General features: G+C 37.5%; 1 protein-coding gene across 3 annotated transcripts in view; it reads left to right on the plus strand.

Annotated features, from left to right (window-relative positions):
* ANKRD28 (ankyrin repeat domain 28) overlaps positions 1–24,868 on the plus strand; it is a 124,139-nt gene that overhangs the window by 67,368 nt on the left and 31,903 nt on the right. For all 3 annotated transcript variants that reach the window (XM_074150922.1, XM_074150921.1, XM_074150920.1), the window contains exons 3-8: positions 792–870; positions 11,177–11,247; positions 14,172–14,372; positions 15,154–15,241; positions 18,684–18,826; positions 20,148–20,360. In XM_074150922.1, the coding sequence (XP_074007023.1) occupies positions 792–870; positions 11,177–11,247; positions 14,172–14,372; positions 15,154–15,241; positions 18,684–18,826; positions 20,148–20,360 (795 nt within the window). The remainder of the gene's footprint in view (positions 1–791; positions 871–11,176; positions 11,248–14,171; positions 14,373–15,153; positions 15,242–18,683; positions 18,827–20,147; positions 20,361–24,868) is intronic.

Genomic DNA, 24,868 nt, shown 5'->3' on the forward strand with positions numbered 1-24,868 from the left:
GCAAACTGGTTGATTCTTTTTCATTTCTGTCACTCACTAGGATGTGAAAGTCATCTTATTTTTCTCATTAAAAACTGGGAAATTGGTCTGATCCTGAAAGATTTGAGAAATTTGGGCTAGTCTTTCAAAAGTGAATCTTCATCCGTATATATTATGTATGGTTAAGCTCTGTTACCTACTTCTACCATCAAAAGGACATTAGGTCAGCTTGAACTAATTGGAAGTGTTGGGTCTCACTTGCATCCTCCAGAGTGTTTTCTGCAAAATAAATGGCAGCTCTACCTTCTCTTTGCTTACCTACAGTAAACAAAACAGTGGAGATTTGGATTTCACTGTTTTTGCTCCTACTCGCTCCAGCTTCTTTTCTATTTTCTATTTAAAAAATAACTGCTGAAAATTCCAAAGAAAATGTTTCTCACTAATGGTTGCACGTGGAGGTGACACACCATTTTTAACTATGTAGGACAGCCTCAAGTTCCTGTCTCTAGAGACAAGTGAACGGTGATTTTTAACTGACAGGTTAATCTTCAGATGTGCTCAGCATCTGTCAATCTGTGTGTGTCGGGGAAACACTAGTTGACTGTGTAGGTATTAAGAGTTCCTTAGGGAGAAGCATGTTTGTCTTAGTAAATGTGGCTAACGTCTTTAGAGTAATTGTATTTTCTAAAATATAAAATGTACAGTATTTGGAAGATGCACTTTTATGCAGTGTTTTTTTCATAACTCATGCAGAATGCTAAAACATACTTTTTTATTTTAAATAAAACCTTTTTTCCCCCCTCTTACCACAGGATAATGAGAAAAGGACCCCTTTACATGCTGCTGCCTATCTGGGAGATGCAGAAATTATTGAACTACTTATTTTATCTGGTATGTTCTGTTCCTGTTAATGGAAAAAAGAAATAACTCTATGCACATCCAAAGAAATATTTATGTACATCTTAGTTTGTGTAAATTTTATTGAGATATTTAATGTACTAGGAATTAAAGATGTTTGTACTGAAGTTTTGGGTTCCAGACTTATCAGTGTTACAATACTGTGTAGTTCTGCTCTAAAATATTTTTTGTAGAAAGGTTTCTCAGTTAGAGCTATTTTTACTTGTAGCTTTATCAGCTTTGGGTAGTTTAACTCCAGTGTAAAGAAGTAATAGTGTATGTGTTCTAGGTACATGTTAGCAGCATTGCTTTGCTTCTGAAATGGCCTTCAGAAAAACAATTAAAGTTGAATGTAGAAGACAGCATACGGAGTTGGTTATATTATTTTCAAGTATCCTTTGCTGTTGGCTTAAATCTACAGAATATAATTAGGATCAGCTGAAAATTTTAAAATCTTGTCTTTTTTTTATTTATTTGTACTAAGACAAAGTGCAAGTTCTGTAGAAGAGTGTACTTCAGTCTTTTAAAAGATCAAAAAAATAAAGACAAAAATTAGGTAGGAAGCCAAGAAACTAAACCCAAAATCTGAAAGCCAAACTTCACTGACTGATACACGCAGTTGATCTTGGACAAATCTAGCCATCACCTTGAGGCTGAACTTATGATACAGAACTGCTAAGGTTAAATAAAAAGATTAAAACTTGTAACAGTCCCACAGAGCCACTTTAATCTTTAGTCTGCTTAATGGCACACCATACCTGTGCAAAGCTGGCTATGTCCATCTCCCCACCCCCCCCATTCCAACACTTAGCAACAAATTTTGCTTTAAGGAATGTCACTTTTAAGATTGTAGAAGTCACTTCTAGACTTTCAATTGAAATCGCTAGGCACAATTTCATTTGTTAATGATTTAGCAAGATATAATCTTCTTGTTATATATATATATATATATGTATGCTGTCTATATAATTATATATACTTATAATTAATATCACATTGTTTATATTTATATATATATTTCTCATAGAAATATTATATAGTGATAATTTGTCCAGAAAAGTTAACATGTTGCTGAGAAGGTGCTGTTTTTCCCTACCAAGAAAAGAACCACGTTCTGGTGATTTGAAAATACATAGTGATCCCTTTCTTCTGAAAAGGAATCTTGGATCTGGCAAGGATATTTCTTTCCGTTTGGGTTTTGACAGTGATTAAAACAAAACCAAACAAAAAACCAAAAAAAATTAAGAAAATAACTCTCTCTGCTAAAGGGCTTAGGGAAAGAGCGAGATTCTGGTTCAGATGTTCATGAAAGAAGATCCTGGTTGAGGGATGGCAGGAGGGGAAGAAAGGTTAGTCGTGCTATTTGGGCGCATAGCCTGGGGATAAGTGTAAAATAAAAATTAAAAATTGGAGAAGAGGAGGGAAGTGAAGAACTAAGAATTGGGGCTATTAGGACTATTATGAATAGCCCAAAGTTGAGCTGTTGGGTAGAAGAGAGGCTGTGGGGTGCAGCTGAGTCTGCAGATTGTTCAGGAAGACGGGGGGGCATTGATACATTTCAGACAAAATTTGTTTAATGAAAATCAGGATTTACTTTACACAGAAAAACTTATTAAGTAGTCATGAAATCAAAAGCTCTGTAAGCTGTGGAATGTATGGGTGCTGTCAGTCTAACCTGGCTGTGCTGATGTGCTCAATTCCATTTTGTGCCTGGCTGTAGAAGCACAGCCTTGGGAATTCACAGGGAGTGAGTCGGGCTGGTTCAGCGAAGGAGGCACAGATACCAGTTGTTGGTGTGTTTGTTAGTGAATGAATGAAGAGGGGCATTAATTGCAGGATGAGAAACTGCTGCCTGCATGTTAAGGCTGTGCTATACTTGGACACTGATCTGTAGATTCCTGCATGCAAGCTGTGGTTTTATGCAAGGAGGTTAAACCAGACTCTTTAAAAAGTAGTCACTAATTTAGTCTTCCTCGTTTCTGAATACTGGGTTTTTGAAATCTTTGTGGTTTGGAAAGTGAGCGAGCACTCACAGCTGTATCTGAAGTGCTGCACCAGCTTCTTCTCTGAGAAATCAGGTCTAGGTGTCTGAAAACGCACAAGCTAAGATTCTTTTCTTTTAACTCTCTTAATAGGAAGATGGGGAACAGAGGTTAAGTGTATTTATCCTCTCCATTTCATAAAGATAAGGAAAATTCATCTATTGTGTTTCAGCTGGAGATCAAATCTCTCCTTTGAGACAGATGTATGTTACATTTTGTCATCATAGATGAGCATGAGGGAGAAAATAAAGAATATCCGTTAGCACAGCAAGGTTTGAGAAGCACTTGCAAGACCTCTTTTTGAACAATGAGAAAATAATATGTTGTTCAGAAATATTATTTATTCAGCAGTCTCCTTCAAGCAGTAAATATGTATGTAAAAATTTCGTATGTGGCTGTAATTGACCTGTTGCAATATATTTGCAGAAGAGATGGAATTAAGTAGACTGCTTTCATCCTGGCATTTCTCACCTTGTGAAGGCTTGACTTCACAACGTGCGTGTAATGTCCTCTAACGTAGTTTTGCTGGAATGTTATTAGGAACCACTTTACAGTTTTCCTGCTGTGTAAGCTATCCTACAAAGACTGTTTGCTTTGAATTTTTTTATTCTTTCTTCAAACTGGACCTCAAAATTACCAGTCAATATTAATCTTTCCACTAACTCAGTATTCTCTATTCTTAGTTAAAGTATGTATCATTTGTTACCTAGACATGGGGTTTTTTCATTTGATTGGAACATTTTTTGCATCCCCCTCCAGGGGATCTGTGTTGCTTTAAAGTGTGTATTTTGGATCGTATGTTGTTGTTACAATATCTTTATGTTAGTTTGCTATATACCTAAGCAACCCATATTGCACATTCTGAAGATACAACCAATTCAGCCTATTTGCAGACTTTTGTGGAATAAGTTTTCAGTCTTAGAAGCATACTTACTTAGGTTTTGGATTCTTGAGATATTTTCCCACCAAACCTCGAGATTGCTCTGTGACCTCTCCTATTGTAGTCTTTTACCTGGGCAAGGGCCTTGAAGCTGATAGTTTGGATACAGACTCTGAACAGCAAAGAAAATTGCTTCAGTGACTCCAGTTTTGGGCTGGACATTTAGATTGCCTTTGTTTTTTTAATCTTGAGACAGTGCTTCACTGAACTTACTAATAAACTTGTCCCTTGAGGTTGTGAACATCTTGGCAGCAAATTCTCATACCGCTATGGTCTGTGGGAGTCTAAATATTAAAGTCATCTCTCCCTGTTAGATTGTAGCATGATAAGCAATTAGCATTCCTAAATTTATTAGGTAAGGAGGTGAACAGTAAATAAGAGAGGCATAAAGATGGTTGTGTATGGTATACAGAACGATGGAACAAAAGTTTATATTTTAGCCACTTGAGAATCATAATTTTAGAAGCATTTTCTTTTTTATATTATGCTGTGAAGAGTCGTAACAGCTATCACAGTTGTATTTTCATGATGTACAACTCTGCATCCTGGTGCACAAATATGTCTGTCTACTTTGCATAATTGCACTGACTTTAACTGTGTAAATACTTGATGGCAAACTACTGAGAAGTAGAAAAGCAAAATAATTAAATCTTAATTAATGGAATTAATTAATGGAATGTCCAACTTTTTGTTGTTTTCAAGAAGTCCTGGTTAAAAAAAAAAAAATTCTTCTTTCAGTTAAGTCCTGCATGTGAACTGTTCTGGGGAGGCTTCTTGCTGTGTAAAAATCATTCTTTCTGTTTGTCCTATGCTTTCTTTAATGCCATCAGTCTATTCTGCTGGCAAGTGACATGTGAGGAGCAGGACAGACTAGCGTGATCCCAGAATGTGTTCTTTTGATTAGTAACTTTTTTCATGTGTTTTCTTTAAAATACCATGCAGACTATCATTGCTTTCACTGAAATCAATGCAATTCATGAAAATAAACATCTGAATTATCTGCTGTTTTCTTTTGAATAGATTTAGTTACTATATTGCATGGATACTTAAATGCTAACACAACACTTTTCTGTTTGTTTAACCCAAAATTTTCACTTCATGGAGCTCAGCGTACATGAGTGTGTGGTCAAACTCAATCTCATTAAGGTTTGGCAGCCCATGAGTTTTTGTTGTGTTTTCCTCTGGGTCAGCTGGAAAATGCAGGAATCATGCTGACACTGGAAAACTATCATTACAGTAACAACGTAGGTTTTGGAGGATAGAAAAGACCCTCCAACGTTTACTCCACTCAAGCTGCGTTACTTCCATCTAATTCTGTGGCCATGCGAGTATTAGAAGTCCGTGCAATGACAGTCACGTGGCTCAGCTCTTGAAAGGCTGTCACTGCAGAAATATCAGCCGTATGAAGCTCTCTGCTTGGGTTGCAGCTGTACCCGCACACCGAGGGCTTTTCACAGGGGCTCCTTTTACACTGGCTCTATCTTTCAGCCACTTCCTTTTCTTTTGACAGTGATGTTGGCCATCGCTTTCTTTTTAGAACTGTCTGAACTTCCCTCTGGCAGAAATAACAGTCAGTTGCAGTGACGAAAGTAGCTCTAACGCTCTTTGAGAGAGAAAATGAAGCAGACTTCTGAAAAGGTAGAGATGTTCAGCAGCTCGAGGAGTCTGAGAACCTCCTGTTGTTATCTGAAGCTTGAGGAGATGGTGACTGAGGTGCGGCAGAAATGAAGTTCTGAAAGGAAATGGACTTCTTATGGGACAAGGCAGCAAAATTCTGGAGGATGGCTTTGACTTGATTGTGGGTTTCTTCCCTTTTGTGGCCAGTGTATTCCCATGTGTTGTTTTCTGGTGGTGGTGGTGGTTTTTTGTTTTGTTTTTTAAACAATAAAAATAAAAACTATTGTTGAGGCATCATTGTGGCTGGTCAAAAGATATTTCAGTCCTGGCCCTCTCAGATTTTCTTCACTGACCTGTAGATCATCTACTATGCATTTAAACTATAAATAGGAAGAAGCTTTCTCTCAATAAGGTCATTATTTTTGCAGAAAAAAAAATGGAAATTTTTTTTGCAATTTTTCAATAGGAGATTACCCTACATTTCTATTACTGTCAACGCGCCAATTCATATCTCAAATCTTCTTTTACTTACAGACTTTTTCTGCATTTCCTCCTGAATGTTCACATATTTTTCTATCTAAGAAAAAATTTTCTCCTCCATCTGTTCATTCCCCAGTATAGTCTAAGAATTTCTGCTTGCCACTTTAAGTACTTCCACAGTTGTCTTCTCTAGCTTAAAAAGTGGATCATTTAAAAAGGAAAAACTTGTCAAGCTAATACTGGCCCTTAGGAAAATAACTAAATAGAATCTAATTACAGTAGGACTGCTGGTTATTCTCAGTGATTCATACCTAGGATCTTCCTAATTTCTGCAAAGATAATTCCTAAAATTATTTCAGTATACTAGTTGGTAATACAAAGTTTGTTAGCTTTTTTAAGTGCAATCTAAAGATCTTATTTATAATATTTCAGAGCTTCAAATACTGAACGTCAGGTGTCTGTATTGCATATGTGAGTGAAAACACTTTCGCTTTATTTGCTTACATTATGGTATTGTTCAGCCGCTAGCACATCTTGTACAATAACAAAGGAAAATACCATCCTTGACAGTCCAAAAATACAGACTACAAACAGAACAGTGGAAGGCGATTCAAAACTAAAGTTAGTACTGTGAGCGAAGATGAAAATGTCTTGTCAGTTTGGCTGTATTTCTCTTCTGAATTTATTTCCCACTGGTGATGCGTAAGTAATGTAGGCACTGCGTTCATTAGTCTTCTGAGGACACTTACAAAGGGGAAGAGTTCTGATGGCAAAAGCTCTTACGAGAGGAATATAGGGGTGAAGTGCTGAGACACAGCTGTATAAAGCTATATGGCTTTTTATGGGTGAAGGAGGTGGGTGGCTGTTCCTTGCAGCATTTCCTGCACACTTATTTGTTGCCTGTCTCTTCAAGAGATGGTTGAGATGCTAGCTCTTATTCCAGCATAAGGATATTGACATCAATGAAGTATCAACCGACTTGAAGAAACATATGTCCAAGTATGGGTGGCTAACAGCACATTTAAATGTGCAGTTGCCAGATATGGACTAATATTATAACTTCCAGGATCCCTCTGTAAATCAGTGCATGTATCGAGTTGCAAAATGTGTCTCTTGGAACATAGTTTGCTAAAAGTAAACATAATTTAGTTTTTCAGTAACTTCTGTACTAGATTTATTAAATGTGTTTCTACTTGTCAGTCATGTTAATGCAGCTTTGCAAAATGAAATGTGAGATTCAAGGAGGAGGGAAGAAAAATTTGTAATACTTCTCTCCCCCTTCCTTCCCTCTCCCCCCTGCCTTTTGCAGAGCAAAACTCCTGCTTTCATGTTTGCCTAGATGTGTAAACTTACTAGGCTCTACTAGCAAAGTTGACGGTGAAAGGGAAGATCTTGTTTAGTATTTCAGTTTAGTGCACCAGCATGGAAGAATAAGCTGGTTTGTTTGGAAGGTGCAGTTTTAGTGGAGTGTCATTTACATAATCAGTTCTTAAGTTCAAGCAAAGATGGTGGGTATTTGTGTGCAGTTTTGTATTTGACATCTCTGGCAAGCCCCCAAATCCTTTTCCTGCAGGCTCTATGGCATTAAAAGAATTAAAATATAAGAAGTGCTGCATTAAACAAATGAAATATTTGAGCAGTTTTGATAAACATGTGAAGACCGGGCCCCTGAAGTCTGGAAGATCCAGTGTGGTGGGAGTGTGGTTGGTTTGGGGTGGGGTTTTTTTGTGTTTTCCAAAGTGAGGATTGAGGTAGGCTGCGCTGTGTTTTGCAAGAGCAAACTGCTGCATAGCTGCCATTTGAAATGTGAGAAATGCCCTGGTTAACACGTCAGCAGGTTGAGTTTCACAGAGATAATGTTGCATCAGCGGTGTTGTACAGTGAATTCTATACATATATGCCTTCAAACTGTCTTCAAGCAAACACTTGAAGCAAATAATCTTTAAGCAAAAGATATGCAGTAAAGGTGATATATTTTCTAAAGTCCAATTCCAATGATTTGGAGTAGAGCTTTTACCCCAGAGGATGAAGGCTGTAACCTTCCTCACTGTTGCATGGTAGGGGTATGGTAGGTTTGAGGGAGCTTTATGTCTCATGGAGAGCATCTGAAGGGGGTGGGAAGAACAGTAACATTTTCCCCAAATCCTGTGCTAGGGAGTAAAGAACAGTCTGGAGGGGGGTGATGTCCTCAGATACAAGGCTGTTTGGAGAAGTTTTTTATGAAATTTAAATCATTCTTGGCAGCATGTCTTCTTGGAGAAATTCAAGGGGGAAGTATCTCTATGTTAATTTAAAATATTATTTTGTTTAATGTGTCTAGAGCAATAGATCTCCTGATTTCCACATTAATAGTGCATGCACGTTTTTGGGAATATGCTTGCTCTGATTATTACTTTAAAACTTTGTCTTTCAGTCTAACAATTTTGGAATTCCTTAAAGAGTTACTTGTTGGGAGAGGGGAGATGGGGAACAAGCTTGGTGGTTCTTTCTTAAGAAAGTCCGTCAGAGATTGAGATCTTTTCTCAAAAGTCAACTTTGTTTCTTCCTTTGTCAGAGAATCTAAAAATTCTTTGTGCAGTTGAAAAGTTAACTTATTTTAGTGTCTACTATTACACTAATTTGACTATGGGATGTCCTAGATCTAGGCCTTCTTGCTTCTTTGGGTAGAGGATCACTTACAGGGACAGGGGACAGATATTGTTGTGTTGATTTTGTTCTTTTGAGAGGACCATGTTACTTTTAGGTATCACTTCAGATTTCCCTAGGCATTTCTTTGGCTAATGCTGATTTTCTGTCTTATCAGAAACAACAAACACTTTCACATACTCTTTTCCTTTCCTGCTAGAAGTTTTGGTTAACTTAACCACTGGGAAAACCTTTTGTACAGTGTTACTTTGTATTTATTCCTGAACTCTTCTGATGCAATTTTTAGACTGTGTGTTAAAGTACCAGAAATGTCAATGAATGCTTTAGCCGAACACATAAACACGACTTGGACTCTTAAGCACGTTTTCACTAGAGCTCAGGTAACTGCCGTCTCCTCGGAGTGGAAACGTGCACTTCTCCCCTTCTGCTGGGCTTGGTGCTTCTCCTGTCTCAGGCTTCGTCACTGGAGGAAAATCAGGATGGTGATCAGTGACCTAGGAGCTCCCTTTATTCCTTTAAAGCACTTCAAAGACATTTGAGTCTTTGTACTTTTCTAATTGAAGTACAATTAGAAATAGAAATCAGTTAGACTTTGAAAGTACTCATTCCTCCGTTGTTGGCTGTGTATGTGAAGTCAGGTGGAGCTTGAAGTGCTATTTGGGCTCTTATTTTTGTCTCATCTGCTAAAAACAAGGTGTGGTTAGCAATAACCTGGACAACAATCAAGAATTACAGATACGGTTGAAATACATTTTTTTTTTATATTCTCACTTATTGATCATTCCAGGTCGTTGTCTTCTGGGAAGGATTACCAAAAATCCTAAGACATTCCTGGTGATGTTTAGAATCCTTGAGTTCTATGCAGAATTTGATACAGTACATTATTTTATGGTACATGATATGGTGCAATACACTAGGTCCTTATATTGGTTCACAAAAGTAGATAATTTATGGTAAGATTAAGTCTCTTAAATATTTGTTAGATTTGTGAGAGTTTTCTTCACATGGATTTAGACTTTCTTCCCATTCCTTCAGACTTATTTTTCAAAAAATTTTTAACTTGGAAAATAGGATGATACTCAAAGCTTCTGGAATTTGGATAAGGAAAGAGGGAAACCCCCAAAATTGTACCCAGCAATTAGACTTCAGGCTTTGTCTGGAACTTGAAAGACCTAGGTTCAAAGTGGGAGTTTGGATTCACCATCAGGTTCTGTGTGGTGCCCTTAAGCATGCAAGGGTTGAATTGACGAGAAACTGATTAACTCAGAGAATTGACCTCAAGTCTTTGGTTTGCTTAGTATGTACAACCATGATTTCATACAGGCTGCTGAGTTTCTTGGTCAGGTTGTTCAGCTGGACTGGGAGAGAGACTTCTTTGCTGGTGCAGGTCGGGGAGACTTGGATCAAAATACCCTGCCTCTCAGCTGGGTATCCTGACCAGCAGCCTGTCTGACATTTTGCTTCTTATTGGCCTTCCATCCTTTTCTATTCTTTGCATAGAAAAAATTAAAGTTGGTTCCGACATAACAATATTCTGTTTAGCCTGAGAAGTTAGTAAGCTCTGACCATGTAGTGTTGTTACCGTGTGATATCATATATTGCTCTATGAACTCTTTCCAATGGTATTTCTAAACTATTTTTTCAAAAATGTAGCATTTTGTTTAAGCTATCACATCTCTGTAAAATCTCAGCAGTTTTCAAATAAAGATGGCTAAATTTCTACTCAAGGTATTAAAAAACCTACAAGGCTATAGGTGTGTATATACCCATACATGTATATGTGTGTGTGTGTATGTACAGGTAAGAAATGAAATTATTAAGCTTAATCATTAAGTTTCTTCATGTTTGAAGTTCAGTAGAAGTTAGGAAGCAATTCAGTTGCTTCCTTCAGGAAAAATTCCCTAAATTCTTCTTTCCTTTTATTATTAAGAAAAAAATTAAAGTCCAGACCCAGGCTGTGTCCCTCACAGATGTTTGTGCGACATTTTTCCTGGGTGTAGGGACAGCTGTTTCTCGGGTGTGCTTTTAGAAGCGGAGAGGTGCGGTTGTTGCAGTCTAGATCATGAAGGGGGGCGTCCAGGAGGTCCTGAAGTGGGGGAGGTGACCTGGTGGAGTAGAGGAGATTCATTCCTCAGTTCCCAGTAGAAGTAGTATCATCCTACATACCTAGGTGTCAGGAGGCGTGCAGGAAATAAATGTAGTCTCTTTCTCTACTTTAATGGAGAATTTCAACTGTAGTGGGAAAGTATGAGATTTTTATTGCTGAGTGAAGACAAGGAGTCAGTCTTTCGTACCCAACAGTCTTTTATGTATCTTTAGAAATGTAGAAGATTATAGAGGACTGCCTAATGTAAAAAGATTAGTACACTTTGATGGAAGAGTATTATGAGTGCAGTGTTAAAAGAATTTTCTCAAAGCGTGGGTTTCGGCTGGAGAAAAGACTCCCATTTTTGGCATCATGCTGTGGTAATGAGCCTAGATAAGTATCTTCCAATAGTTCTGTCGTTGTGCTGGAAAATATTTGAGTCTTCCTGTAAATACATTTTAAATTTGTTTTTCCTATTTTTTATTACAGGAGCTAGAGTTAATGCCAAAGACAGCAAATGGTTGACTCCTTTACACAGAGCTGTGGCATCTTGTAGTGAGGTATGGTTTGTTTTTATTAAATTGCTTTGTGTTAAAATAAGACATCTCAAATTACCTTCTGTTCTTTGTTCTGTTTTTATAAAGTGAAACTACTCCAAATGTTTGGAATTACAGAACACTTGTAAGACCTTATGTGTGGAGAGTGTATCTATCATATTCCTGAGTAGGAAGAAAGGGAAAAAAGATAAACTTCCAGTTCTCAGGTTTGCTCTCTGCTCAAGTGCCCTTACCCTGCCAGAGAGGATTCTGCATGCGCTGTTCTCAAGTCCAGGTTACTTCTCTTAAGGTAACCAGAATGGTTCAGCGTGAGGGAAGTAGAGATGAAATAAGATTTAGTACAGCCTTTCCAGCATAATATTTACATTTCTTCATTTTTTACGTGCTCATCTGTTCAGGCACTGAAGCAATAAATAGTTCTATAAGGCCTGCAAACTTCTTTTTTTTTAAGAAGCGATTAATGAGTAACAATAGTATTGAAAATTAAAAGTCGTAAATGAAATATGTAGAAAGTTTTTTGAAGTCTACCACTGACACGATTGTGAGAATATAGTAATGTAAGAAATGAATTTATTATTGTTCCTCTATTGTTGATGTCCTAATAAAAATTTTAAATGCCTGTAGAAGATCAAAACAAACAGAAATGCTGAGCTTGTTATGTGGAAGAGTTTATGCAAAACTACCTCCTTTGGGATCCTGAGTCAAATCAACGTTCATTTCAGTATGTCTCAGAAATAAAGGGTTTTTAAAGATTCTTTTTTGTTTGAGAAGATGGAATTGAATATTTTGGTTTTGGCAAGCATTGACCTTCAAGTATTTGGTCCGTGAACTATCTAAACAAGCCATCTTTCAGTTTTTGCTTTTGTAGTCCCTGGATAAATTGCATTATTTTGTCACTAGCATTAATACCTAAGTTATGTGGAGGTTGTGTTATTCAAAACAGTGTTTGAAAATTAATCTCCAAGGGCGCCTTATTTCCAAATGCTATTTGTTCTTCTTGAGGTATTTTTAGGCTGCTCCTTTGGGAGCTGCCCGAAGCACCAAGCACTGCATCCTTCAGAGCTGAGGGACAATAAAAACTCCTTCTGCCAGTAACGCTCGTAGAGAGGACAGACAAACCGGTCATAAATGATAACGTCAAGAAATGCAACTATAGTGATTTTTTTTTTTTTTTAAATATGGAATATTTTCAACAAAATGCTAACCAAAGGTAAATGAAACACTTAAACCAATCAGTCTACCCTAAAAACGACGATAGGTGCCTGTCAGAATTTTCTGTTTATAAACATGGTAAGTCGTATGAGCCCACACAGGTAGATGGAGAGGTGGTTGGTATGTGTAGGCACTGTGATGCAGCTGACAGACTTCCGTGGCTTTTTAGGTGTTAGAAGCCAAAAAGAAAAAAAAAAAAAAAAAACCAAAAAAAACCAAAAAAACAAAACCTTTTGGTAATGATTTCAGTAAAACATCTGGACTTACTCTTGAAGCAAGGACAGCTGCAATTAAACAAGGACATTGAAACATGCAAAATAGCTGGAATCATAGATTTAGCTGTCAACTGCGTGACTTCAAGCAACTTCATGTCAAGACTGTCACTGTCAGGCGCCAGACCTTTATATTTGTGTGACTGGTGTACTTTGCGGGGGAGGGGAAAGAAAAAAAGAGCAAACAGGTTCACTAATTCTTGAAATTCATTAATGCATATGCACAGAAAATATAAGAAATTACCCTTACGCTAGAACTACAGTGTTTCCTTCTACAGAAGGGGTAATAGCTGTTCTAAAATTTCCTTGTTCTGGTTATGGGTTTTCTTAATATTTGGTTCAAAAAGGAGAAAGTGCAAAATCTTGGTTAGATTTTTAAAGTACTAAATCTGCTTTTTTCTTAGCAAATGGAAGCTATTCCATTTCTCATTTAAATTGCAAGCCTTTGGTGCTGTATTTTAACTTTTATGTTTGTTTCTAATTGACAGCAGAAGAAATTCGAGTGTTTTAAATATAATTTATTGTAACAAATAGATTTGAGTGTTACTTAGCATTCTGCTTGTAGCTGTTGTACCAGGTTGTAATCTGAAATTTCCAGTAACTGCTTGTGGTAACGTGTTTTAAGTTCAAAGTACCAAGCGCTTGTGTGCTCAGTGTTTGAGTTGGAAGTCACTGAAAGCAATTAGTGAATTGTGGGAAGGTGGTGGAGTTGATGTGAAATGCAGTATTCATTGTCATGTTGGTATCACCAAAAGATTTTTTTTTTTTTAAATGCATTCCAATTGTGTGCGCATATTTTAATGGGATTTGTTTATCTTGCGGTAAGAATTACAGTGTTATTTATCAAATTTGCACAGCTTGTACGTTTAACAAAAGGAAATGAATAATCTTTTTGTGAGATGGAATTCAGTGCAACATTTTGAAACGGTTTTCAAGAGTTTTGCAACAGCGTATGTTGAAACTGTTTGTGACCATGCTCTGTTTTATCTGTGGTTCTCTCAACGTACCTTTTATAAGCTGCTCTTCTCTTTGCCATTTCTAGACTTTGACAGTTCAAAAAATTTGCTTGGCAAATTGATGAAAATGCATTATAAATTCACAGTAATCACATTAATCCTTAGCAATGGAAGAATTCCTAAGGAGCTTTTTTGAGCTTTGGAAATTAGTTGTGATGACAAAACAATTTTCCGGCCAGCTTAGGGAACTGGATTAAAGACCTGGAAACAGTTGATTCAGTTGAATCCTGTAGGGAATATATTGCTCAAATTCGTGAGAACATCCCCAAATCTGGATTTATGATAAAGTACAAATCCCAAAGCATAAGATGATGTTTACAAAAAAACCAAATTGTAAATAGTTCTGTTCCATTATACTGACCTTGGATTTAAGGCTGGCATTTCAGATCTTTACTAAGTGTCTTGGGTTTTTTGTAAATGCTTTCAGGATGCTGTTCAGGTGTTGTTAAAGCATTCAGCGGATGTCAATGCTCGTGATAAAAACTGGCAGACACCCCTACATATAGCAGCTGCAAACAAAGCTGTGAAATGTGCTGAGGCTTTGGTGCCTCTCCTCAGCAACGTGAACGTGTCTGACCGAGCGGGCAGAACTGCATTGCATCATGCAGCCTTCAGCGGACACGTTGAGGTAAGAGTTATTTTTCTTAGCTTGTTTCCCGCTCATCCTTCTGTCCCTCACATTTCTGATGCTTAGTTTCTCAGTTCAAAGTCATGTTTCCCCCATCCCCCTCAAAAAGACCAATCCCTATTCTGTATTTGAATTTGTCTTTTGTATGCATCTGTGTACAGAACAGTTGTGGAAAATACATATTACATCATTTACTTGGGAAGGTTATTACAGTGTTCACCTTTCTTAAGACAGAAACAATTTTGCCTGAGTTAAGTGGAGTTCAACTAGTAATAGATAAATTTAAAATGGAAAGAAGAAGATATATTTTTCTGTTCAGTAGATAGTGAACATACGGAATGTGTTGTCACTGAAATGTGGAGGAAATACATGTAATAAGCTCTAACTTGCTAGTTTTCAAGTGCTGAAAAATGACCGCTGAGAAATTCCCATTTCATAGAGGTAAGTGAACACAAAATGGCAATAGGGTTGCTTGTAGTAATTATTTTTAGTAAATCCCTTAGAAATAGCCTGAAGATTTCAAAAGATTCCACAGCTTTGCCATATTTAACTGGGAAATCTTTTTGTTGACATTGAGTTTTGTGTCCCTTGAAGGCACTTCATTATTGCTGCCAAGGTGGGCAGCCAGTTTTTTCAAGCTTACGGAATATTCAAAAAACAACACATTTAAATCTTTTGAAAATGCATATATTTTTGTTTTCTCCTATGATTTTCTTTGTCCAACTTTAAGCAGAGTTTTCCATTATGCATAGAGGAATTCTTTTCTTTCTGTTCATCTCAGATGGTCAGCTTACTGTTGTCTAGAGGAGCCAATATTAATGCATTTGACAAGAAAGACAGACGAGCTATACATTGGGCAGCATATATGGGTATGTACATATTTCAGTTGATTACTATTGTGGTAGTAAAAAAAAAAAATCGCCTCATGTTTAGTGGTTTAATATATTTCTAGGAAAAATGTTTACATTGTAAGCACTGAGGTTATTTGTGTTTCTGCCAGAAAACCATTAATAGTATGCTTCAAATTGCAGTGTAAATGTGTTTCTGTGATGAGAAAAATCAATGTGTTGGAAAAAGAAAAATAAGGTTAAGTATTTTTGTTCTTTAAAAAGAAGGAACTATGTTCCTTAATCAGCAGGAGTCTAATTACAAGTGAAAACTTTTGCAATAATGCTAAATAGAAAGTAAGCAATTAATACAAGGGGCACCTGAAACAGAGGATCATTGCACCAACCCTGGGGATTGTATTTTAAAAGAATAGTATTTCATCTCTAAAACTCCAAATCCTTGCCTTGCTGTTCTTATTCCAAGAATGGATAATGATTGTTCTCATGGTATTGATCAATGCACTGGCAGTACCGTCAGAGTAATGTACTTCCTTACCTTTTATCACCTTATCCTGAGTTTTGGGGGTTGATAATGAGTTGTTCATTGTAGGAAATGTGCTTTGGTCCAAGGACTGAGAATTCTGGCCTTTACAAAGGCAAACCCACATATTCACAAAATTGGGCTTGTTTGTAAGATCTCAATGGTTTTAAAAGTGATCTTTTCACAAACACCTGGATTCACATAAAAGTGGAATTATTAACTGTTGTCTTTGCAGAACTCGGTGTTTCAGGCCAATTTCACATTAGTCTCCTGTCCCTGACAATAAAGGTCTGAAATAATCCGATAATAATGTCAAATAAGACTGTGAAATCGATCTGTGAAATACTAAAAAGAACAACGGGACCCTGTTGAGCTGCTTTGAGAGGAAAAGACTTGAATGTGCCAGTGAATTATGAAGGGATCGTCAGAGCATTAATGCTCTAACTTTATAATTTGAAGCTGTACGATACTGCACTTCAAGTACCTATACCAGTACTCAAAACGGAGAAGTTAAAGAACACTTTCCATTATTGATCCAATGTTCTTGGTGATGTTTTGTAATTTACTTACATACTGCAAAGCGATGTCTGTGACAAGCTGTCCAGCCACCTTAATGAAGGTGATTGTTTGCAAATTTTGTGGAATGAAATTTGTGCATGAGTTGACAGAGAGATGATGAACATCAGTGAGGAGACAGAGATGTTTTCTGGCTTGTGGCCACCTAGATGAGCGAAAAGTCTTCTATTGTTCAGATAAGCTACATTTACTCCAATTTTAGTCAGTGCTATTTCATAGGCTATTAACAGGAAACTCTGTTAATGAACAGTGTTTGGCTGGGGAAAATGTAATTTATCTGATGTTGATCAACCTAAGTAGCTTTGCAGACAATTGAGTGTAGAAAAAGGTTTTGAAAGCCTTCAAACAAGGAAAAAAAAAAACCTGTGACATTCTTTCTCACAATTTAGAGCCATTTTACACTGCTCCAATTGTTTGAAGAAAGCCTTAAAGCTTTTCCACCATGCAAAACTGACCATAGAATAGAAAAGAAGTTAGGTGTTTCGTCACTCTACTATAAATAACTTTCTAGGGTTATATCCATTGTTTCCCTTCCTTCCTGCTTTTCACCCGACTCCATTGCTGTCCAGCTGCGAAGCTGTGACTGAAATGGACTTTTGTTGGTGCGTGCTAGCATCGCCCTCGGTAGTGTATCGGGATGTGTCCTCAGCGCTTCCCGCCTCAAGTACCTCGCTCTTCTGTTTGAGTGTCTTCCACTGGTTGCTGCTTGCGTTTTCAATGCAGGTCAGGGATTTTTCATTTGTTTTTTTTTCCTCTCTTTATAAAGTTTTTCTGCCACTGTTCTGTGCAGTGTCTCTCTTCCTTTTGCTGACTTCAGTATCTTCTGTACTTCTGTCTCTCATGTGGGGCTTGTTTCCATTCTTGTCCCCATTATATTTGGGTCAGATGACAAGTATAATGCTTGCATTTCTATTTCCCTTCTTTCCTACAATACTGAAGTAATTCAAAAGGGGAATTGCACTGGTAAACTGTATGTTTCTGGTCGGTATAGCTAGGTGAAGGGTCATTTTCTATGTTGTTGGGCATAGAGCATAAAGTGTGTATCATGGTGACTGTTTATCGAAATAGCTTTGTCTGTATTCCTTTGGGTAGACACTTCCTATTCAAACTTCTGCAAATCTCTCAGTCGTTGAAAAAGCAAAGACCCTCACTTTTTATGAAGCACTTCTGATACTTTCTACTTACGTGTCTGACTAGATAAGCATAAGTATTCAGTGTGCCCCTCACCACTTTTTTAACTAAGCTAAGGGTGTCACTTGAAAGGTAACATGAAGAATCCCCCATCTGTCTGCATGGGTCAGTTACAAAGGTAAAGCCCTACATCCATCGTGGTCTAATTAACTCAAATGTGCTCCTTTATTCTGCAGACTTTGTCATGATTAACTGTGTGTTTTCAGCAACTGTCTTGTTTTGTGGTTAAATTAACGACTCGGCAAGAATGACAAATTTTTTGTTACCCCATTTTCATTAGTTTTCTCTTAGTGGGCAGTGTCACAACTGTGGGCAAGCTAGTGGGGGAGCATGTGGGCACGGAGAAGGGGAAAGTCGCTTGCCCTTCACAGCAGCTGTGCGGTGTTGGGGCCCTTGGCCCAGCCATGAAGTTGGTGGTGAGAGCGGCTGCCCACTGCTTCGGGGTGGGCTCCCCTCCCTCCCTCCCTCCCTCTTACCTGGAGCTTCCCGCAGCTCATCCCTTCCCCGTGATCCCACTCGGACTCTTCCTCTCCTCCCCTTGACTCAGGAGAACAGTTAATGCTTGCAAAAGGCTATGCTTCCCCAAAGGGCTGAGTCAGTTTTGAAAACAGAGCTTTCCTAAATCCTGTACAATTTGGGGGAAGAATATATTTTTATTTAAAAATACAATATTTTTGGTTTTTTCATGTTTGTTTCATTTTTCTGGAGTTTATGCTGAATGCCTTAAAAAACCCTAATGGGCACATTTGCATTTGAGGTGAAGCTGGAAGACTGAGTGTCATATTCTCTTTCAAGTTGTTAACAGAAATTTGCCGTAAATGTTTAATAATTACAAAGTCATGTCACCTCTCTAGTTCTCAAATCTTCCCGAGAAATTCTTCTGTGTAAGCAGGAGACAAGATTATTTTTTTTAATATACGAGATCATTTGTTTAGTATAAATAATGTGATTATTGGAGGGGGTATGTGGGGATTCTTTCTTCTGGATATGAATATTTCATGTTGCTTTTATAGTTCATGATACAGTTAGAATACAAGACAATTCTTTATTTTCCAGATTAGTTCCAAATGAATAATGTTTTGCTCATGTTATAGCAATTACACAATTATTAAATCTGTAAACTTGTGCTGGTTAATATAAAATGCAGCTTTATTCTTGTTGTCTTTATTCTTTTAGGTCACATTGAAGTCGTGAAATTACTCGTGGCACACGGGGCTGAAGTGACATGCAAAGACAAGAAATCATATACACCCTTACATGCTGCAGCATCTAGTGGGATGATCAGCGTAGTCAAATATCTTCTAGATCTTGGAGTTGATGTAAGGAAGAATAAGACAAAGTGATATATATCTTTTTATTGTTGTTTGAAATGCTCTTGTTAGTATTGTAGCACACTGTTCATTTAGGGGCGTGTTATGATATGGTGAAAATAGTATTTCCAAAGATCTTAATTCACATGCTTTTTGTGTTATGAAACCTTGTTCCCCCAGGTAACTTAAAAGCCTTGCAGATTTCGCACAATTATTTCGAAATAAATTTGTATTTAGTAGGGTTTTTTTGTTCATTTGGTATTTCTTACTCTTAATTCATTGGACTGGAACTCAGGAAATAGGAATTCCGTTTCTAGCTTTGCTACACAATCCTCTTTGAAGTGCAGGAAATTCAACTCATATACTTCACTTCCTTGTAAAATATAGATGTTACTGACTTTTTCCAGAACTTACGAGCTGTAATAATATTAAAAATTGGGAGAAACTTAAATACTACAGTAAGGAAGGCCATACTAATATTAAAAGCAAAATAAATTAAAAGGCTGTACAGTACCTGCATGTAGAAAGTGTGTTAACACCAAACTGTGAAACTGTAAGAAATCTACATTCTGTATGACATTTTAGCCTTATGAGGCTGGGGAATGCTGCCAAAATTCTACCCCTTCCCTGCCCCCCCCAATCACATACATACATACATATATATATATTAGAGTCTTGTTTGGTTTAGAGATCATCTAATTGTTTAGAGGTCATCTAATGTTTTCTGACTTGGATATCTAAACAGTGGCACCTCTTGTAATTCATTGGAGAGGTGTATGTGATTGCATCTCAGAAGTAGTTCATAACTAAAATTCCTGTTACGCTCAGAACCTACAGATCCTCAACACCACTGAAAAGGCTGCCTGTGTCTACATACACACGCTACATCTGGGAGTTCTATATTTAAATGCCCTAAACTTATTTTGGGGAAACTTGGTTCCTTTGACCTCTGTCTGTAACGGAAACCCACAAATGCTGTTGAGAGGTGATAGAAGTCCGTGCTGTGCTTAGTCTGCAGCGTCTGTGCAAATTGCCACTGTTGACATTTTTTCCATATGTGTGTTCTGTCGAGTCATGTACTGCGTACAGGAAACTGGTGTGGGGATAATTGGAGGAGGTTGGCTCACTTGTAAAGCAATCGTACTCTTCCCCAGTACACACTTCTCAAAATACTACATCCAGAACGTGCTTTTAATTTCTGGGTTTGAAGAGTTCCCAAACGTAATGAAGAAGTTGCCTCATGACATGAGATTTTTCTTTGTGATAATTAAAGTGCTGCAGTATTACAGGGGTTTGCCTATTAACTAGTCTTGGGGTTTTTTTCTGACAGATGAACGAACCAAATGCCTATGGAAATACTCCTCTCCATGTAGCTTGCTACAACGGGCAAGATGTTGTAGTGAACGAACTCATAGACTGCGGTGCTAATGTAAATCAAATGAATGAGAAGGGTTTTACGCCTTTGCACTTCGCCGCAGCGTCAACACATGGAGCGTTGTGTTTAGAGCTTTTGGTCTGTAACGGAGCAGATGTAAATATGAAGGTAGGTGAATCCAAAGCCATCCGTGCACTCTTAAAGATGCAGTACATCTTTGTCAGAGGTAATTTTTCAAAATCGTTGTTACGGTAATGTTCAGAAGTTCCTGCTGATTGGTGAGGTACTTCTGTGAAAAGTGCCACAGAAAAAATGAGACAAGGAAGTTGCTTCAAGGAATTCGATCTGAATCTGAAAACCTCAACGGCATGTAGTAAATAGCCCAAAAGGATAAAGAGGAAAGATGACAATACTGTCTGGTCAATCTTAATTATGTTTAAATGTCAAAATTGCACATAATTTGTCTTTCCTAGTCTATCCATATGAGTAAGAGCAAACCATATGGAAAAATGCAAAACAATGTGCTTTACTTACAAATAAGCAGCATTAACGCAATCAAAGATATTTCAGAAAAACATGTACAAACAGGCTAATTTCTGGAGCAGTTGAAGAGCTGATAATGTAAGATCATAAAATCCAATTATTAAGGGAGACTTGTGAAAGGTATATTAGAAATATAAAGGTAAGCAGATAAGGCTAATGTAAGGTCTTAAACAGCTGTTTTTAATTATTCCAGCAAAACTTTGTGAGCAGAGTCAGTATGCTTTTTACATCTCTACTTGGTCACAAGTCTTTGGCTGCACAATATTCCTTAGAATCCAGTCTTAGTGTAGATAGAATTTCTAATCCACACAAGCGTAAAAGCAAACTATAACCTATATCTGATCGTGTGTGTAGGATGAGGTCTTGACACAGGAGAGAGAGATGTGAGACCTCCTTTTTTGTATTAAGTTTATTTTTACTCTAATAATGAAAATTTAACTGTGTTCAGAAATACTCAGTGGCAGTATCTGGTGTCTTGACAGATTTCAGGCTGGGGGAAGTGGGAAATAGGTACATGGAATGAAGAGCCCAAACATTCCTCTTATAAAACATCTAATTGACTGTACTGGTGCACCCATGTGGTAGGAAGAGAATTCCTTTTGTTTCTTAAAAAAAAAAAAAAAAAAATCTGTTTTATAGAGTTATGCCTTAATTTCAGCACAATCTGGATAAAAGGTAAATATTAGAATAGCTAACATTTCTGTTAAAAATCATGGGGTTTGTGTCTTAGAATCGTAGAATGGTTAGAGTTAGAAGGGACCTTAAAGATCATCTAGTTCCAACCCCCCTGCCATGGGCAGGGACACCTCCACTAGAGCAGGTTGCTCAAAGCCCCATCCAGCCTGGCCTTAAACACCTCCAGGGATGGGGCATCCACAGCTTCCCTGGGCAACCTGTTCCAGTTCCTCTTACTTCATGTAAGATATTCACACTGATTTTCAGCTGAGTAATTCTAAAATGCATTTTTATATTTACTGTTGGTACCAAATCCTTAGCCCAAGGAAAATTTGGGAGTAACTTAAAAATAAGCTATTTGATGTGGAAAAATCTTAGATGTATGTGACTGCTCACTTTTACATATATTTAAACATGCAGCTCATTTAGTGGAAATGTACTTAAACTCAGTTCTGGAAAAATTCATCACTGGAGTCCTCTGGAGAAGTAAGGAGCTGTGCTTACAGGGTTTATTGCCAACTTGTCCTAAAATACACAGGTCACGGTCCATTTAATATTGTTGCCAGCTTTCTGCTCTGCATAACGTACCGGACTGGATAGGACTGAGGGTTTAGCCTTACAGGGCTGACTTCTGTCCTACATTCTCCAAACAGTATTTCTCAGTAACATATGTTCTGTTATGAAAATAGTCCCACAATGTTAAATATACCAGTGATTATGTACACGTTACTTACAAATAACAACAAAGGAGAAACACAAATATTACCAAGCAAAGAATGACCGTTTCCCTATATGCTGGCTTGCAAGGGTTCATGACTTTGTACATCTTTCTGATGTAGAAGAAAAAAGTGGGAAGGGCTTAATTTCAGAAAGATGTGCAGCAAGTAACGGTGGTTATGATTTTTTGGCTATTCATTTTCAATTCCACCCTAATTATTGGTTAGGAATGAAAATGAAAAACTTCCAACATGCTATTATGATAATTAAACACTGTTAAAGATTACTACAATCTTTATTTTTGAACTTAAATTAAGAATCTTTGTTTTACATATGGTGTACACTGTAGATACTGACTACATTTAGTCAGTTATAACACTATATAACCTTAGAAATTGTGCAAAAAAACCAGCTGATATTGTAAAGTGACTGGCAAAGTTCCTGAGTTCTTTGAAGTTTATAATGTGGGTTGGCTTTTGTTTGGAGGTGACAGAAGATGTTTTAACATGAGAGATGAATGGGAAAGGCAGCAACAACGCAATTTTAAGTTACAGCATCCAGAGCATACATTTACTGGTTTCTGTAACTTTAAAAAAAAAAAATAATCCTCAGAAGATTTAGTATGGCTAAACCCAAGTTTTCTCTTAAGCTTACTCTGAGATGACAGAATCATTTTTTCTGAAACGTGATGGTGGTGGGGCTGGGAAATGCAGCCTGAAGCATATTGGAGAACTGAGAATTTCAGCTGAAGTCTATGAGCTGAGTAAAGATTTGGCTGCTGAAGTTAGCCAGCTTCAGAAGAAAATGTCTTTACAGTGGAAGGGTATTAGCTACTTAGGGAAGTAGTTTTAGCTAGTAGTTTTAGCTGCGGGTTGACTGTGATTAAAATGTTTTTTGATTTAGGAAGTATCAAAATTGTTAAGTGCAAAATTAAACAAGTAGGGTTGTGTAAGGATTTTAAGCAATTATAGCTTGAAAACAGCATTTATCCCGTTTCTGCACCAACGTGTCTCCGCTGTAATTCTGTTAATAGCATTTCTGTGGATTTATACCAGCATAACTGAATTCGACCTGTGAATTTGTGCCTGAAGGTGTGAACAGGCTTACTTTGTATACGAAAGCTTACTACTTACACTGTTAAAAAGTGCAAGAACTGAGGGAAAAGAAAATTGTTTCCAGTCAACTGCTTCCCTGGAAAGGCCTATAATAAGGATAAATCTTCGATTTAATCAGAAAAACAATCCTGACAAAACAGCAAAGGGAAATTGAATTAGAATTTGTTGTGTAGCTAAGAATAATTTGTAGAGTTAAAATGGGATGTTTAGAGCATTTTTACTAAGTATTTATTGAAACCAAGCCTGTTCAGTTTCCAAATACTGAGGCTGAAGTTCAAAGTAGTTGTTAAAAGTTCTCATGAGATTTATTTTCCTCATAATTGTATTGCTTGTGTAATCTGAGGCAATACAACTGCTGCTGTGTTTTTAGAGGGCGCAGAGTGGGTATGGATGGTGGTCCAGGTGCAGAGTAGACAGTGCTATTGGAGCACCTTCTGCTGTGCGTGACCCAGTGGGGAAGGCAGAAGGGAAACACTCTCATTCTTGATGGCAGGTGGAGGGTAAGTGCTTGTGCATATCTGTGCATGCTGGCCTCGCCTCAAGAAGGGAAGATGTAGCAGAAAATAATGGAACAGTAGAAATGTTAAACCTCTGATATGCTTTTTTTTATCACCTCTGTAGGTGGAGGACATAATTTCATACTTGTTTTTGTAGCCTTATAGTCCATATAGCACTGTAGAGCAGTGAAATCCTGTTAAGTGTTGCTCATTACTGCAGCGCTTTCTCCTCACCATTGAGGATTTCCATGCATGAAAGAGCACGTTGAAATGAGTACGTAATGGGACAGTATTAATTGTTTTATGGGCCCCCTTGCTGCTTGGAAATTCAATGACCTAAATAGAAAAAGTGTTTTATTTCCATTGGTGATACTAGAAGGTAGGAATTGTTGCTAGGGGGAGATTTCACATGGAGGAATGCTGTGGCAGGATAGCCCCACATTTCCCCTGGCCCTCAGTAAAGCTCAGTAGTCTGAGTACAGTTAATATCTGAGTAATCACTTGATAAAACACCTTGTGCTGTGTGTTAATTCTTTCTGTCCAATAGCAATTACTGCTCGTAGCAAATCTCATATAATCTTAAGTATTTTGTGGATATGTTTTCTCTAGTGATAAAGGAGATTTGGGTGATTCCTTTCCTATTACTGAGTTAATTGAGTTTCAGAGAAGACAACAAAAGTTATCATTAGCCCATAGCTATTCCATCATGTGCTCTGATCTTTTAAATTCAGACAGCTGCAGTTAATATTCGGATAATAGACCTTAAAGGTATAAAAACAAACCACATGGAAATTGAAGGTAAAGTTTTGAAGGTGCCTCCTTGCTCATGCAGTCCCAACCTCCTGGCATCTCGGGAAATGGTGTTACAAATACTTTGCTGAATAAATAGAGCCTTGCTGTTTCGTTGCTTAGGGAACTCTTTGGCTACCGGTTCTGATTCTGTATGTCCTTCCCTTAGTGGTCTAAGAGGGCAATTCTGAATGCAGTCCTATACCCAGCAGTTCAGCTTCCACACAGCAATTATCACCTTTGTTTAATTTTAAACCTGTTCTATGTTTGTGTGTTGATATGACAACTGTACGTTACATTATTCCTGGGTTGCAAAGGAACCTGAGACTTTTAGACTGGA

The sequence above is a fragment of the Numenius arquata genome, chromosome 7, assembly GCF_964106895.1.
Source record: "Numenius arquata chromosome 7, bNumArq3.hap1.1, whole genome shotgun sequence".
Classification (NCBI taxonomy): domain Eukaryota; kingdom Metazoa; phylum Chordata; class Aves; order Charadriiformes; family Scolopacidae; genus Numenius; species Numenius arquata.